Genomic DNA, 17,703 nt, shown 5'->3' with positions numbered 1-17,703 from the left:
CTCTCCCGACTCCTGACTAAATCCGTCCCTGCACCGGGGTCCGGCTAAATCCCCCCCTTCTTCTTCTCTCTCTCTCTCTCTCTCTCCCCCATCTTTACCGTGCCGTACCCTTCTACGTCCTCGCTCTTTCCCCCCGTCGTTTTTCTGTCGGCGTGCACGCGGATACTTCTTCGTTCCTGCTAGACGGTAAACAACGCCACGCCATTCCTACTTCTCCCATTCATATCTCTCCCGAGCGTCTCCCGAATTATTAAGATGCCGGCGCGTTCCGTCCAGAAACGTATGCATGGAACGATAGTAATCGTCGTTGACGTAAGCTTGCATTTATTTTAATCACCATGAATACAGAATTTTCACGCATACGACAATGACGTTAATTTCTAATTCGATCCATGCTGTAAATTATTTTTGATGAGGTTTAGAATATGTAAGTCTCATTTTGCACAATTATAATTGCAGTTAAAAGGAAGGAAGAAAAGTCGTGGAGTATTCCTATTATATTGTTATACCGTTCTCTGTCGCCTAATAATTTATGAAGTGCATTTTGTGTCTATGAATCACTAATACCTACATACTTGACACTTTGAACTTGCTGCTGAGATAAACGCATCAACAAGAATGGTGCTTGCAACTGATGGTCTATCAGTTACAATGCTCATTTTATTGCGCACGGGCGTTATTTGGTGAGAGATTATACATTTGTAACTGCATACGGGGGTTGAAATCGATTTAATCGCGTTAACTTTAAAATCGTGTCTATTGATTACAACGCTCGTTTTATTGCGCACGGACGTTATTTTGTGAGAGATTATATTATTTGTAATTGCACACGGGTGTTGAAATCGGCTTAATCGCTAATTTCAAACTCGTTAGACAAATTGGACGATTGTCGTACAAGATACGTTCTTGAACGTTTCAAGCATGAAAATTCAAAATTTAATTTACTAATTCAATGACAATTTTGACGCGTTGTGACGTCCTCAAAATAATGTAGGATAATTTCTAACTCATTTACCGAGTTTATTTGGCATTTGTCCGATTCTGTAGAAAGAGCTGCTCGTCAAAACTATACTTTTCTGCGATAAACGCTCCGTGAGCGACCGAGAGACCGAGAGACCGTTCAACAGGTGCTCGCTTCTCCAGAGCTGGCGCCGCGTCGCGTTAGATCGAAAAGAATACCATCGAGAGAAAAGGTGTAGAGTGTGAGTGAGTGTGTGTGAGAGAGAGAGAGAGAGAGAGAGAGAGAAAAGTCGATGAAGAAAAAGAAGATGCTAATTGGAGCGACTTGTAGCGTCCAGCAGCGCGTGTTAACACGACTTCCAGGTACTTGGCGTGCCCTTCTCCTCTCTTTCTCTGTCTCTCTTGCCTCCTCGACTCTTGCGGACGAATACCTTTCAGCGCTTCCGGCTAGATGTCGGCTTTTCTCAAAGAGAGGAGTCTCTTTGGAACTAGAACGGGTCGTAATTTGGGGCGAGGCGCAATGCCAAGAGATTAGGGCGTCAGATACACCCATGATTTTCGCGAGAAAAATTATGCGAAAGAAAGGATTTAAAAAAAAATCACGAAGGACTTTATACTTTTAATATTTTTTTCTCTTCTGCTTTTACTCTCTCTTTCCTTTATTCCCTGTCTCTCTTTATCCTCTCATTTTCCGCCTATTTTCTTTTTTTCTTCTCTTCCTATATACGTATGCCTGTTAGTTGGGCGTTCTACAAATATTTGCAGGAATTCAGGACGACCGCTCGTAAAATAGAGAAAAGCAAGGGCAGACTTTGAAATTCTTTACGACCGTACCTTGCTTGGTCCTTTATTATTTTTCCAATTCAATTCCTTTCGTATTCTCTGATTTTTTTTTTCTTCTCGTGTCGCTTTTTCAATTTTAGGTTCCGGCAAAAATTTGAAACTGTTGTCTCAAAGTCATGTTTCAAAGTTGGTAACAATCGTATCAATAGCTCCTGACACGTTACTTGTCGCGTGTTCCCCGAAATTTACCCGGCACTTTGAATCATCGCGTTGAATCATGCTCTCGAATTATTAAATTCCGCCGTCGAAAGTACGTCAATTGATGGTCACGATAACGCCTGTAGCGGGCCCCAATCGAGGAGATTAGAAGCTATGAAGCAATGAGTACGAAGTTTTCGAAGTAATTATTTGAGTACGATAATCTTCACGTACTTTATCCGTCTGAATTACACGAAATCAGTAAATGAGTCAACTAATAAGAAATTACTGGTTTACTTGTATTTTTTTGTATCAATTTTACCCGCGCAATCAACAGCTTGATAAGAGTTTTGGTAATTGGGGGAAGGGGGTTAATAGAAAAGATAATAACAAATATCAAATTGTTCTTCTACTAGTATCTGACTATTTTGACGTTGCGTTAAAGAAATTTAGGAAAATTGCGACCGAAAAAGAAATTTCCTACTAAGGGATGGAAGAGGTTTAAAGACAAAGATATGGATTTCATCAATCGTTTTACGATTTTGCGCGCCCACGGCGCGAATACGATTGAAGGGATGCGAGAAGAGAGAGAGGGCGGGAAGACGTAGAGTAGCCGAAGATGCGGGGTTTCTACGATGCTGCGTATATCGCGTCGTAAGTCGTGCGAGAGAGAAGGAAAGAACGTTGAAAGCGCGCGCGGCTGAAAGGGCGAGAGAGAAACGGAGGGCTACGAACGACGCCGAACGGGGATGACAGGAGGGTGGGAGGGGGAGGCGGGGAGGGAGAAGGCGTCGGAGGTGGGGGCAGTGGCGATGTCCTAGCGAAGGTCACGGCCGGGAATGCGGTTTACGTCCGTCGGTCCAAAGTGGCGTGCCGCGTTGCAGAGCTCTCTTCTCTCGCTCTCGCTCCCTTCGCCTTCCTGCCCTCTCGGATGCCACCACCCCCTCCCCCTTCCTGCCGTGTCCATCCATCCGTTCGTTCGTTCGTCCGTCCATCCGTCTCTCTCTCTCTCTCCTTCTCCCGCTCACTCGGGGCCCCGCGGCACGGCGCAGACTGCAGGAATGCACCAAATGCACCGCGCTGACCGATACCCACCCGTCCCCGTTCTACCGCTTCCACTTGTTTACTTCGGCCGTTTGCCTCTCCCTGTTCCTCCTCCCTGTCTCTCTCCTCGTCTCTCCTTCGCGGTCCTTCGTTTCTTTTTTCTCCGGTCGGCTACTCCGCCTCCGCGGGCCACTCTCACATCCTTTACATCGTTCTGCCGCCGCCGTTGCCACTCCCGGGTATGGACCGCTTCTCTAGCACCGGTGTGGTACGTACGTACGGTCAAGCACGCACGCACGCACGCACACGCGTGCGGACCGGTGGTACGCAGAAGAGGCACGTTGTGTCGTTGCCGGAGATACATACCGGGTCGTCCATCGCGACGCGTTCTCACTATAACGTGCGTTCTCGCGCCCTTCCGCCGCGCGCGCTTTCTCTTTCTCTCCTCCCTGCCTAAGGTGAGAGCCTTCCCCGTTGGCCTTCTTCATCGTGTCCTTCGATCGCGCTTCCTTTTACGCCCCGGTCCTGGGATGACCCTCGCTCATGGGAACGTGGACCCAGCAGTATCGGTTGTCGATCGGCGCCGTTGACGGGATTAACAGCGGCTAGTATTATCGATCGTGACCTGTTCTGGGGATGTTTCTTTTATCTTAAAAGTGATCTTCAAACGGATCAAACGATAACCTTTTTGCATAGCTTTCTGAACGATTCTTAATACTTATCGCTAAAGTCTAGCAGTTTTACAGATTTTAGTATAGTTATTTCCAAACTTTGCAAAAATCTACTTAATAGAATACTACTATTTAACACGACTTTTTATATTAAACAAATTGAACAAAAAAATTTTTAATTTTGGAAGAAAAAGAGCATAAAACCACGGCACAAATTGTTTTCTGTGATATTTAATATATTCAAGTTCCTAAATTATACGTTTCGGCCAAAATATCTGGCCATCTTCAGTAATTACAACATTAATCACGCATTGGATACATAACTATAAATATAAATACCAAATTCGCAGTCATATAAAATTTGGAATTGTTTCGAATTGTGGTGTATAACGAGAAAGGATCTACAAACTCTACACGCTTTCACGATGATATTCCATTTTGTTTGTCAAACCTCTTACGATGAGATACAAATTTCAACGAATTGCTGAAAAAACAGAATTTGGAAATTCTCGTTATACACAATTCGAAACAATTCCAAATTTTTCATCAACTACGGAGTATGTGCTCACGAATAATGCTGAAAAGAGCTTGTAATCTTAACTAAATAGATATATGACTGCGAATTTGGTATTTATATTTATAGTTATGTATCCAATGCGTGATTAATGTTGTAATTACTGAAGATGGTCAGATACTCTCTCTGGCCGAAACGTATAATTTAGAAACTTGAATATATTAAATATCACAGAAAACAACTTGTGCCGTGGTTTTATGCTCTTTTTCTTCCAAAAAAAGATTTAATTTTGATAGTATAAAGAATTGTTCAATATATATATATATTTTTTACTTTCAATTTATACAATTTCTCGAGATACGCATTAATTGCGCGGAATAATATAAACGTCTATCTCTTAACAGAGGAGCTACGGTAATAACTGAATTGAATTCTTGATAGTACAGATCTCAACATAACACACGGTCTCTTTGTTCTCCGATTCTGAATCGTGAGAAAGTATATCACCCCCGATGTACGATACAGAGGTGGGCGCGACAAGTTTGTTGTTGATCAGCGCCGTCGATCGAGATCGATCAGCGTCAAATATTTCAATGAGTCTTAAAGTCCCGCCATGGGCCGGTAATAAGAATACGACGGTGCCAGCTGACGCAAAATCACAGGGTGCAGAGACCTCGGTAGAGATTTGACAAACTCCTCTCTCCCCTACCCCCCCTCTCCCCGTCCTTTCTCTCGACCTCGTCTCGCACATCCCCGCTCTATTCTCGTCTGTCTCTTTGGCCCTGACCCACCCAAAGGATGCAGTCACCCCGCCCGCGTATGGCCGACGGGATGCGCACGGTGGGAGGGGAGCGGTCTCCGAACCGCGTCCGTAACTAGCGAGGAAAAGAGACGAACGCGCGCGCGCACGTGCACACATGTGTGTACGAATCGCGCTCGTACGTGTATCCACGCGTGAAACGCACTCGGTGTGCGAAAAGAGAAAGGGCGGAGTGTGTGTGGAAAAAGAGAGAGGGAGCACGGCGCGGCGGGGTAAGAGTGCCGGAGGGGGTGCGTTCCACAAATCAATACCTACGTTGAATCCCGCGTATATACCAGCCGTGCACGACGCACGAAACGTGTCACCCACCGACCCAAACCCCATAGACGATATAGCAGCTGCACGCACAGGCCCGGCATATGTCGTGTCGCCGCTGCACTGCCGCGCGCGTCTAAACGTTAGCGGTCGCGCCGAATCTCTTGAAACTCTTTTAAACCATTTTTCATGAAAATCCCATCTCCTCTATTTGTAATTTCGGTGGTCATTCACTCACCAGTTGTTTTTACATATTATATATGACTATCCAATTATTACATAAACATGAAATGTGTAAATTATTATTTACTGACACAGTAGATTGTTTTATTTTACACATACATTTATAAGAGGTCTGCTTGTATATAATTGTTCCAAGTAATTTTTTTCTGCTCGTTTTCCATGCGTGATATTATTACTCGAAATTGACAAAACTTATGTGTAGTTAACGGTTTTAATTATCACCCTTCTCTGCTCAATCTTTCGCCAAACAAATTTCTGATTTGCTTTCATAACACGGATCGAGGTCGACAATGACGGGGTGACGGCGACCGTAACGAGAATGACGATCTCGAGTATCCGGTGCCATATTGCGAATGAAAGATTTACCTCCGCGAAGTATATGCTAGTTTCTGAACATTATTTTTACAAATATTTTTCTATTTTTAACTTGTTTGTTTTGTCTCGTTTTAATATTTAATTTGATTCCCAGATTAAATTTGATCAGTGTCGACAAAAAAATTGGCAAAAATGTTCCCCGCCCATGAATATTGATTCATTGTAATATTCGCGTTGGATATCGTTCTTTTATGTATTTTCGAGTTTTCCTGATGCGCACATGGTGTACCGATGGAGAGAGCCGAGCGTATTCCGTATTCCCGCGCCGCATCGTGTAACCGTGTCCTCGGCGCGACGCACTCGGCCGCTTGTCCGATACGCGCGTTTACGTGTGTGTGTGTGTGTGTGTGTGTGTGCGTTTGTGGCGGTGACGTCTCTGGCGGAGGTGGTGGGAGATTTCATTCAGTGCGCCTCTCGCCGGTCGCTGCGCGCATGCGCCAGCCGGCCGCGCGTACACACGCTACTCACGCTGGCTCTCCTCTCACTCTTGCTGCTGTCGTGGCCGCGGCGGCGACAACAGCAACAAGAGCAACCAAGAGCAACAGCCCAGCAGCAACGTTCCCTAACCCATGCATGTATATGTACGTACATACATGTATGCACGCGGAACCTTGTACCCTTTATAACGCGTACGAACACACGAGCACCGCGTATAACGCGCGTAGTAGCTTTTGCTCGATCGCATGTTATCTCTCTCTCTCTCTCTCTCCCTCCCTCTCCCTCTCTCTCTCTCTCTCTCTCTCTCTCTCTCCGTGTATTTCTTGGCGCGCAAAAGAAGTATGAGCGTCACAAAAGAGAGCGAATACGCAGCGCGAGAGAAGGAGGCCAGTGCGAACGGCCGAGTGACCGGACCAGCGAAGGAGAGGTGGAGGAGGAGGAGGAGGAAGAGGACCACACGCCGTTTGCCGACGTTGTGTTGTTGTATCGCGCGATCCCTCGTGCAGAGACGTGCGCGTTTTCCAGCCGTTGCTTCTTATTTCTGGGTTACAAGTAAAATGTGCAAAGATCCTTTACTATTATTTATTATATATGTTAAACAATTTAATAATATTCTTTAGTAAGTTTTAATAAATAGTAATGAAGGTGTTCTATCACGCCGAGTTATCCAAAACTTTATCAAGATTATAACAAATTACAATTGTAATAATACAGTAGTAACAAAACAATAATAATGATGGCTTAGAAAAAAAAAGAATTCAATGGACAATAAGCTTAAAATCTTATCTCGATAATGAACACATTTTTTTCACATACGAAAAACAATGTTTAAATTTCGATATTATAAACCTGACAAATTTTGCGACACTAAACACGCATTGACATAATTTAATTTAATAAGAAGTGTATAAATAGAGAAGGAAAAAAATATTATTTAAGTGTTTGTTGTTTCGATATTGTATATTTACTAAATTTAAAACATCGTCCGTATATCATATTCTAACATAAAAAAATATTAAAAATAACATATTCTTTAAATTATATAATAAATTAATTATAATTACAATTAAATTGTAATAAATATAATTAATAGGTCCAACAGCTCGAAATTTGGTTAAATAGATTTGCAATTTATACCTGGAACAGGTGCACTCTACGGGATACGATACGCGCGCATGCAGATTGTAATGAAAGCGACCAAGATAGACGAGTACCTATACAAAACAGACGCGTGAGACCGGCAAACGGAAAAGAGTTAATTACACAACTGATATTGTCAAATTGACGGTATATTTTGTCGTAATTATCTTATACATCAGCATCATCGCGTATAAATAAATTTTTTAATTAATTTTTTTCGGAAGAATATGGTTACTACTTTTGAAAATGCGCATCAATAATATAATGTGCAATCCACTAATGTATCGCGTACATAAATAATTTCGCGCATCGGGACATATTTGATGCCGAACCGAAACAACGCTGACGCATGTGCGTTCATAGTTATCGGGAGAGAAAGGGAGAAAGGGGAGGGGGAGAGAGAGAGAGAGAGAGAGAGAGAGAGAAAAGAACGGTGCGTCGTAAAGTGCGGTAGAATGTACTCTCTGACGTAGGGCCCCGTATTGCTTGGCGCGCGTTGCATTCCCCCGCGGTGCATTGACTTCGTCTCCCCTCCAGCGCGTCACCACCCTCTTCGTCTTCCCCTTCTCTCGATCCCGTTCCACCAGCTCTCTTTCCTCCCCCTTATCGTTCTGTCTCTTTCTTCCTCTACCTCCCTTGTTCGGGTTCTCTCTCTCTCTCTCTCTCTCTCTCTCTCTCTCTCTCTCTCTCTCTCTTTTTCTCTCCCTCCCTCTCCTCATCGGGTTCTTCCACGCCGCCGGTCATGCCACCGCACCTCACCCCACCGCTCCCCTCCGTCGGTGCAAACTTCCCGGCACAACAACAACATTCCTTCTCTCTATAGCCCCTTCGTAAAACGGAGAGTCCGCTACCAGACTCAACGTCTCTCTCTTTCTCACTCCTCTTCCCTCTTTTTCTCTTATTTTCTCTTCATCTTCTTTTTCCTTCTCTTTTCCCTCAACGTCTCCGCGCGGGTGAAAGGAAGAGACGGAAAGCCGCGTTGTTGAACGGCTCCGCAAAACTGGTCGCCCGCGAATCGCATGTCTGTCCGATCGACCTGATGCCCATCGGACAAGACCGCCGCATAGTTTCGCTGCGTATATTGTATCTCGTTTGAGATTTACGACATACCGTTCGATCTTCTTTCCGGTATCGCAAACGTGCAAGGAAAGATTAGAGCGAAAGTCAGCAAATCTTAATATTCTTTCTCGGTCTCTTTTTGCTCTCTTTTCACCTTTCTCTCTCTCTCATAACTTCTTAATATATTTGGGATACGTTAATGCAAATCGAAATTAACCGATGGAACTATATCGAAAAAAAGATTGATGTTAAAAAGTTATATATATTATTAAAATTTTGTATCTCTCTATTGTAAATTAGTGACACTAAATGTGAGATGTGATGGGTGTAATAAAAAATTACTTCTTACTTTGTGAAGAATATTGCGTGATACATATAGAAACATTCACTCGTTGACGTAATTTTCATGTACAAGCATTGTAATTTTAAAGATTTTGTGCGAAGTAATACTTTTTGAAATAATTTTCTATAAAAATCTTAGTGAAAACCTTGTTTTAACAATTTTATGGGAATTCTTTTGTATTGTAAAGATAAATAATGCGCCTATTATACTTGTTGTTTGATGTTTCCGGTTAATCATTATATGAAAATAATTTCGTTCGGGAAACGATTGTATTCTAATTAGAAAAATTTTCAATTAATTAACGAATTTTATCGTCATGTGGCCGTTCTGTCTCAGCGGTCACAAAAATTCTCTCCCGCGTCTCGTGCGCACCTGTTCAGCTTTCTACACTACTCGGAAATTCAAAGACAATGCGATCTTATCAGGCTATGTACAAGTTTTAAATCCGCTGAATGTTCCCAAGAGAGTACTACGTCTACTCTCGACGAGGATAGGTGTCGGTGTTGAAAAAAAAAGTTCGAGTGATGATATGGGAGGTGATCATCCCAAGTATTCATTCATCTTAAATAAAGAAAAGCACACTCTCTTTTAATCCTATCGCTCATTCTCTTCCCTTTGCGATACTTAATCTCTTTACAGAACGAGAAAGCCACTATAGTGGCACTGAAACAATGTCATATTTTAAGGCAAGCAATACAACGAAATAAAGAATTATAGCAAATCTTAAGTTATAATAAATTTGCTTCAGACAAAACTGTGACAGTTCAAAAATAAATTCTCGTTTTCTAAAAGTTAATATGCTTCAATTCCACCTTTTCTTCGATTGTGAAGGAATTACCTCGCTCGTCAAACATCATCAAACAAGATATATAACGCTTTTTCCCTAACTACGGATTTCCTTTTTCGTAGGGATACTATATCTTCTTTTGCTATCTACGTCAATTTCTGTAGAAATTTTATAATGAATAGCCGTAACTGATTTCATCCTTAAATTCAAACTATCCGAGAATTCTTTCAGTTTCCTTCGCATTTGTTTCGTCCGATTCCATTCAATGAGAAACTGCCCTTGCGCTTCTCTTTTTCTGTGCGCAACATCTACCTATGTGTTCATTAGTTTTATTAGCATGACTAAAGAGTATCTTTGTTGAGATATCCTTGCAGACTTAAGAGCCATTTTGCTCTTGCATCTTCCTTCATTATATCGTTTTCTCTTAGTACATTTGTCTCTGGATAAGACACTAGACTATCGAAATGCCTGAGTTCGAACAAAGAGGAAAAGGACGTCAGTGACAGAGAAAAAAGGATTATCGAAAAATGGGATGTTCAAAAAGATCCTAATAAATCTAGAGAATAATAAAAGCGTATCAGATCATGTTTCGTGTATGCGGAAATCGCTGTTTGACTACAAGTTTCAAAAAAATAACCATAAAAGGTCCATTTTGAAATGCCAGCGGGGGTTTTTTTGATTTACAACGAGATATTTGTAGACGAGATGTATTTTTCTATTCTTTTATTTTTATTATTTCTATATAAAACGATCGTTGAACGGAAAAAGAAATGGTATATTTCTTTTGTCGGATATTGCGTTTTGTTGAAAGAAAATCAATTTCGCAGTTATTTTTTCGAACCAAAGAAAGTCACAATTAAAAATAAAACAAGGTTAGTTTAGATCATAAATCGAATATATTTTTAACATCAGCATAAGGTTAATGATAGATTATTTTTTTAACCAAGAAATCGATCACAGCCATACACTTGGGCGCATTTAACTACAAAATGGCGGTCCTTAATTATTGGAAAATTTTTATTTTTATTCTGTTTCTATTTACTACTAAGAGTGATAATAAAATTGTATAAAACTTTTTTCTTATTATATTTTAATTTTAATAAACTAATTTTTATCCTCTTCCATCTTGTGTCTATTACAAGTATAAAGATAAACGCGTCCGAAAAAATAAAGCTTTATATCTTCTTAATGCGAAGTATCATTCTAGTGTAATTTTGCCAACTTGCTAATCAAAAGGTTAGCTAGCAGCAGTAAAATAAAAGGATAGTGTGAATTTTTTTTATTGACGACTTTACAGTAAACACTTGATTTCTGAAGCATACAAATTTGAATTTCCGGCGTGTTAAGTTTCTTTCCTTCACGACGCCCAGCACATATGTATGTATGCGTACACAACTACAATATCGCTCGCGCGTGAGGAGGAGGAAGAAAACGCCGTGTTCTTTATCGATCTTCGCAAACTACACAGCGATCATGCGCATGGTAGGCCGTAGGGAAGTGTCGGCACCCGTACTTCAATTTTGGGCCAGAGGGTGTCTGGGTCCTGATAAAATGAACCTAAGTCGTCGTTCTACAGGATACAGGTGGGTAGAGGGCGCCTGGGAGCAGAGTACAGACACATTGTGTACCGGGGAGGGATTTCCGCACGCGGAGAACCGCGAAGCGTGGCCGCGCGCGCGCCTACTCCCGAAAATTCCACAGGGAAGACCGTCTTCGTTCTCCCTCGCCTTCGTCGACGTCGTCGTCGTGGCCGCTGCGACCGCCGTCATCGCCGCTGTCGCGGTCGCGGCGGCCATGTTTGCGCCAGGATGGTAGGCGTTCACGGGCGGTACCGTTTAGTCGCGCGTTCTCCAACTACTTTGGAGAACGCTTCTGCCCCACTCGGCGATGCGCCGCTGCGTATCTGGTGGGGCACCGTCGACGATGTTCCGTTGGTGTCGCCTCCACCACCGCCGACGCTCCGCCGCCGCCCTCTCTACCTCGTCCGTAGCACCACCGCTCGATCCCACTCGCGCGCATTCTCGCATCTCCTTTGCAAGAGGGGAGGGTCCCTCGACATCGTGGTGGGGTGAAGTTACGCCGAACGGGAAAGGGCACGTAGGGGTACGGGTAGGGAAGGGTAGCGACGTGATCGAACTACACGGCGGCGATACTTCGTCTTCCACTTCCTGCTCTTCGTCTTCGATTCCACTCGTCGAGGAGGGCGGCCGCCGCCTTCATGGCCTGCGATGATGGTGCGCTGCCCGCAAACGTCGTCTCGTCTCGTCTCGTTTTCCTTGTCGTACTTGTCCTGACGCTTGTTTGCCTCGATACTTGGTGTTTTCTTCTTCTCCTTCTTCGCCTTTTTCCTTTATGGCTCGCAGCTTCGAGAAGATGGCCATGTTGAAACCTAACTCGGTTTATGTATTTAATTATCGAACTTATTCGAGTTCCCTGAAATTTTACGGGGCCAAATGCGCCGAAATACGCGGACAACGTATATGAATAATTGATGAAGATAATCGACTGTCTTGGAATTTGCAGCGTTTGCTCTTATATTTTCTTTTTAGCACTTCAACTTTTAGCACAACATTGAGTATATTATATGCACGGTTGTCAAGGTAGACACATGTTGCTTCTCAGTATCTATTATATTTTGCTTCATTATGTTCGCAGATTTCGAAATTTTTATGAACAGCAAGATTTAGTAATTTAACGCTAGACACATTTACCTAATTATTATAATGAACTGCGTCTTCAACTTTTGCAAAAAATGTAATGCTTTAAATATATTGGACAAAACAAAATATAATCTTCTTGGCTTTATTAATTGGTTTTTATTATAAGCACGTATAGAAAGCACTACAAAAAGTCATATAAAATTAATATAAAAGAATTCTTTTGTATTATTAATTATAGCTTAGATTAATTTATTTAAAATAATTAATTGATCTAGTGAAAGCTTATAATTATTCGCGGTGATTGTATTATAGTGTAGAAAAAAATCTATCAAAAATGAGATCGAATGAGACGATACATGTATCACTGCAAAAAATTCTGATTGAAAATGGACGAATCAGAATTTTCTCTCTCTCTGGTTAGATTTATTGGAATTCTAGTTGAAATAATCGGAATTCTGGTTAAATATTTCTAGTAAAATCTATTAGAATTCTTATTTTTACCAAAATATCAATGAAAATTCTAATTATCTCTCAATTAGAATTCTAGTAGATCTAATCATAAAATTCCGATTTGTGTCCATTTTCCATCAGAATTTAATTCAAGACCATTTTTCTTAGTGATATGGTTGTTTGTAAGAAATGAGAAACTACTATCTGTTGACCACGTCGAGTAACATTAGAGAAAAGAACGATCGCACGAAGAAGTGAGATGATGTATGAGTGGAGTGCAAACATATCTTAGAAAGCGAATATGTGAATGTCAAACACACCGTGGGTTGACTTACATTGGAAAATTCCGTTACGACGTATTCTATCCACTTACTGTTGAAAACAGCAACCCAAAGTTGCTATTCGTCACTTACACTTCATAGCGCGATTATTTATATTAATAAAATTAAATTAGTTCCGCAAAAATATGCAATTTTAATAGAGAGGATAGATTCATCGGTTCCAATTAGGTAATGTTGCGAAATTTAACGTCAGCATGGATAACATGTTTTTTTTTAACTCTTTAATCAAACGTATTTCATCGCACGAGCCAATTCAGGACTTTACGTCTTGACGTAAAGATGCAAATCGATCGATAATATTACGCAGAATACCTGGCAATGATCTAACGTCGTCGTTCTGATTTTCTGTTGCAGACAAATGGTTGGGCGTATATTGGTGGAAATGTTTCGCGCAGCGGTCAATAACAAAATAACGCTGATTGTCGAAGAGGTCATGCAACTTGTGCAACTTGTTATCGACGATAACGGTAAGTTGCATTGTACAATTATTATTTGAACACTAGCCTTAAAATGCACTTTTTTTGTTTTTTAAATTACTTGCAAATTGCAGCAATATCTGACATAATTGTAACTTCTACAAAGCTTATAAGTCTGCAAAAACAACCGAAAAACTAAAAAGTCTAAAAAGCTTTTGTACACGCTTATTTTATTAATACTTTCTTTTATCTTGAGAAGCTTTATATATTTCTCATAAAAATTTATTTTTTATTAAATGCTACCTGTCATAATTTTACCGCTTTACATAATATCGATTTTGCTTCTAACAAAATAGCCGCACGATACTGTACGATGACGCAAATTTCAGCTTTTTTTTTCTTAATTTTTTACACGCTAACATTTCTTTATATATTATCAAGAACAATATCATATATTGAATCACAAAAAATTCATTGCTGCACATTCTTTGCTTCTTTGTTTGATGTGGAAGGATTGAAAATGTTTATTTCTGAGACAAATCCTTCGCACCACTTGTGCATGTCAAAGCAAAGGTGTGGTTATTAATTGTTAAAATTCTTACTTTTTAATCACATTTTATTGTATAGCTTACGCTTTTTATTTTGCATCCTTATTGTTTGTCTTTTATGTTTAAATTTACACAATTGACGTAATTTATTTACTAAAATTAAGAATTATTGCAATCGCAAAATATAGCATCATGGACGACAATAATCTCGAGCTGCGTAATATGTCGATTGCAAACGAAAGCATTATAATTTATATATTTATTCGATAGCTGTAATGTTAACGAAACTTATCGATTCTGTGATATTTATGGTGCAATCAGGGATGCGCAAAAAGTTTTTCAAATTCTCTCTCGTATCGACACGATCGAGGTCATTAGATACTCTTCTTTCGCGTTACTACTAAAATTATATACACAACGTTACGCTTTCACTCTCTATTCTAATCTATGACCAATACTTCAAAAAAATTGCAAGCACAGCATCGATAACAGCTTTAAAGCTTGCCATACGTAATTCTCCTTTTTTATTAAAATAACGCCGCTTCGCTAGAAATTGAATTTTTTAAACCGGGATTTGTTCAAATAATCTCGTTCTAATCCGGAAAACGTTAATATTAGACAGTGCCTACAAACTCCTGACCAAAATTTAATAAAACGTGTAAAGATAGTCAAATATCATAAGGTCTATCCCGCTAAATTTTCACATTTTGTACAAGTATAATAATATCACGAGGAATTATGTTTTCAAAAAGTGAAGACGCATCATCAAAGTCAGATGCTTAAGCAACATTTAAAAAATATAGGTATTTTCAATTATGGATATCAAATTTGTCGCACATAATTCTTCCTTAACCGAAATAACGTCTTGTGTCTCGCTACAAAATTGGGCATGCCTCCTTGAGACAAATGCGGGAGGGAGGTCGCTTAAGTAACGTGTTGCCACAGGAAACGTATAAATATTAGCAACCAGCTGTATCGGGGCTGTTTCTTAGGGGGAAGACAGGGGCATGAGTCGTTTTCGTTTGGGGTCGAAGAAGAGGGCAAGATGGTGCGACGAAAAGTAAGCGTTATCGTTAGAAGCAACGACGAAAGATGAGGACGATGTGCCCTCGCTTCCGGTATGGCACGCGCCACGATGCCGGAAGTCGCTCGTGGATTCGAGGATATAGCATTAAGCCGCCGCGATATTTATACGAGAGGGCACAGCTCCCGATCCCAGACGTAAACCCACTCCGTTCTTAATTTAAACATCGCCATCTCTGGCTACGAAGAAATCTTGCGTAGCGCATGCTGGTACCAGGATTTACAGACGCATCCTTCTGACACCTTGATATTCGAGATGGCAATCATGACAGTCTATCGGTGTACGCATTATTTCATATACAATAGAATCGCACGATAATTTATTCTTGTTTATTTTCGATTATGAGTTAAAAACATTAATGTGTAAATAGATTATAGCACTATTAAACGCTACTATCTAATTCTCATTTTCTATTGATATGAAATATTTTTAAATTAGAAAACTAATTAAACGAATATATTCGATGTTAAATGCACAATGAGAATACAGAAAGCAATTAAAATTTTAGTTGGGTGTCACGACTTATGAAAAATTTTGAAGATTAGAGAATTATGGATAAGGAAAAGAAAAATCATTTACACAGTGATGCAGTTTTCACTGCTAAGATGACTGGACGGTGAAAACTCCCAGGAAGTTTTTTTGAAATATTTCGATGAACGTTGACCCGATAGAAGTCTTTTGTAACCTGACAATCTTTACCTGAAGTTGCCTTAAAGAAACAGAAAACTGATATATTCTTTTCCGATGCGTTCAGTTCGATTCAGGTCTCTTTTTTTCAGAAGAACTCCTTTAAACGCGTCAAATATATTCTAAAAGTATTTTACAACTCTTTTGTGTATTTTACACAAGGTTGAGAAGTAATTCGTTACTTCACTAATCTTGTAACGAAGTTACAGTTGTAGTTACTTTTTTTAGTAACTTAACTGTGGTTCCTTTTTTCCATTTATAACTGTAACAAATTAGTTACATCTTTTTGCTAATTAAGAACTAATTTAATAGTTACTTTATATCAAACTTATTTGTCAACATATGGATTAATAAAAATAAAATGTTTAGTAAATGATAATTATTTCTTGTGATTGAAATATATCTTTATCTCTGATAATCATAACTTTTTTATTCCGAATGTATATATTAATTTATTATAAGTAATATAGCATATAATCGAATTTTTAGTATAATAAATAAAATAATTTAGAGTGTTAAAAATGTATAAACTAAATATATACAAATTCTTGCATTTAAAATAGCATTGCAAAAAAATTACTAAAATTAACAGAAAAATAACGACTTGTCACTTTTTAGGTAATTATGACTGTAATGTGTTGCTTTTCAGATTGTAATTTGAATAATTTATAATGATAACTAATTTCTAAGAGAAAAAAAATTGTAACTGGAACTAGTTGTTTTTTATTACAAAGTAACTTTCTCAATCCTAATTTTTCTCACAATTCATCAAGAATCTAACGTAGTAAGATTAATCATCGATAATTATTTCTATCGAATTTGAAAATACACAAAATAAAAAAGCGTATTTTCATCACAGGAACAAGTAAAAAAAGTAAACTATTTATTTTAAACATTTTATTGTGCATAATGTTTTAGAAGAATAAAAGTGAATTGCGATACAAATGTAAGATGATAAATTGATCATGTTTACAGGAAGTGATATTTATATTTTTACAATGTGTGTTCAAAATTCATCATAAATCGTGATTAGATAATAAATAAGTGAAAAAAAGACTATTCTTAAATCAACCATAATATACTCATATATAAGCAAAAATATTGTAATCTGAATTAAGTGCAAAGTAATACTTGCATCAAAACAAATTTAATCAAATCAAGATTGATATCTTTGAAGCAAGATTATAATATTTTTGCTTATATATGAGTATATTATGGTTGATTTAAGAATAGTCTTTTTTCTGTGTGTACCTATATTAAATATTTTTAATGCAGAATACAAAAAATAGATTAATAAAAACTCCAGTATATTTTGATGAAATCTGATATTCTTATCTCTACTCAAACAGTTGGTTTTAATTGGAGATATTTTGATGACGTATAAGTTGTATAAGAGCTTATTACAGTAATTAGATCACAGGATAAAAAAATTTAACGTGCACAAATATCTAATATCATAACTGTATAAATATTTGTAACCAATGATCATCTTTCACAATATCTGAGAGAAAAAATCAGCTTGAAATCTAATTTGTCGAAAGACCACCAATCGAGAACTGCTCAATACGAACGTAGTACATGTTATCCATTCGGAAATGGTGAAGCACACAAGGGATGATGCGACGGGTGTGTCTCGATGTGCAGCAGCCGAAAGGTGGCGGTGTCCTAACCAGCTATTTTAGGGGCAAACCGCGGAACATCTTGCCCCGTGAACACGTGCCACCATTGGTGTTTTTCTGTAGGGGAACATGCGGAAGGGGGACGAAATACGTGCAGCAGCACCGGTTCAGGGCTAGCGGGGCACGCGACACGTATGCATTTGTTCGACGTTTACATATTTTTGGATACGCCGCCCGATGGAGGGAAATCGGACTCTCCCCGATTTTT

At 39.4% G+C, this 17,703-nt stretch overlaps 1 protein-coding gene across 2 annotated transcripts in view; it reads left to right on the top strand.

Annotated features, from left to right (window-relative positions):
* The window catches only part of LOC108766706 (serine/threonine-protein phosphatase 4 regulatory subunit 1), a 142,536-nt gene that overhangs the window by 114,916 nt on the left and 9,917 nt on the right, over positions 1 to 17,703 (top strand). For both annotated transcript variants that reach the window (XM_018516161.1, XM_018516162.1), the window contains one exon: positions 13,436 to 13,548. In XM_018516161.1, the coding sequence (XP_018371663.1) occupies positions 13,436 to 13,548 (113 nt within the window). The remainder of the gene's footprint in view (positions 1 to 13,435; positions 13,549 to 17,703) is intronic.

Source organism: Trachymyrmex cornetzi, unplaced genomic scaffold (genome assembly GCF_001594075.2).
Source record: "Trachymyrmex cornetzi isolate Tcor2-1 unplaced genomic scaffold, Tcor1.1 scaffold61, whole genome shotgun sequence".
NCBI lineage: Eukaryota > Metazoa > Arthropoda > Insecta > Hymenoptera > Formicidae > Trachymyrmex > Trachymyrmex cornetzi.
This window is presented reverse-complemented; position numbering and strand designations above follow the sequence as displayed.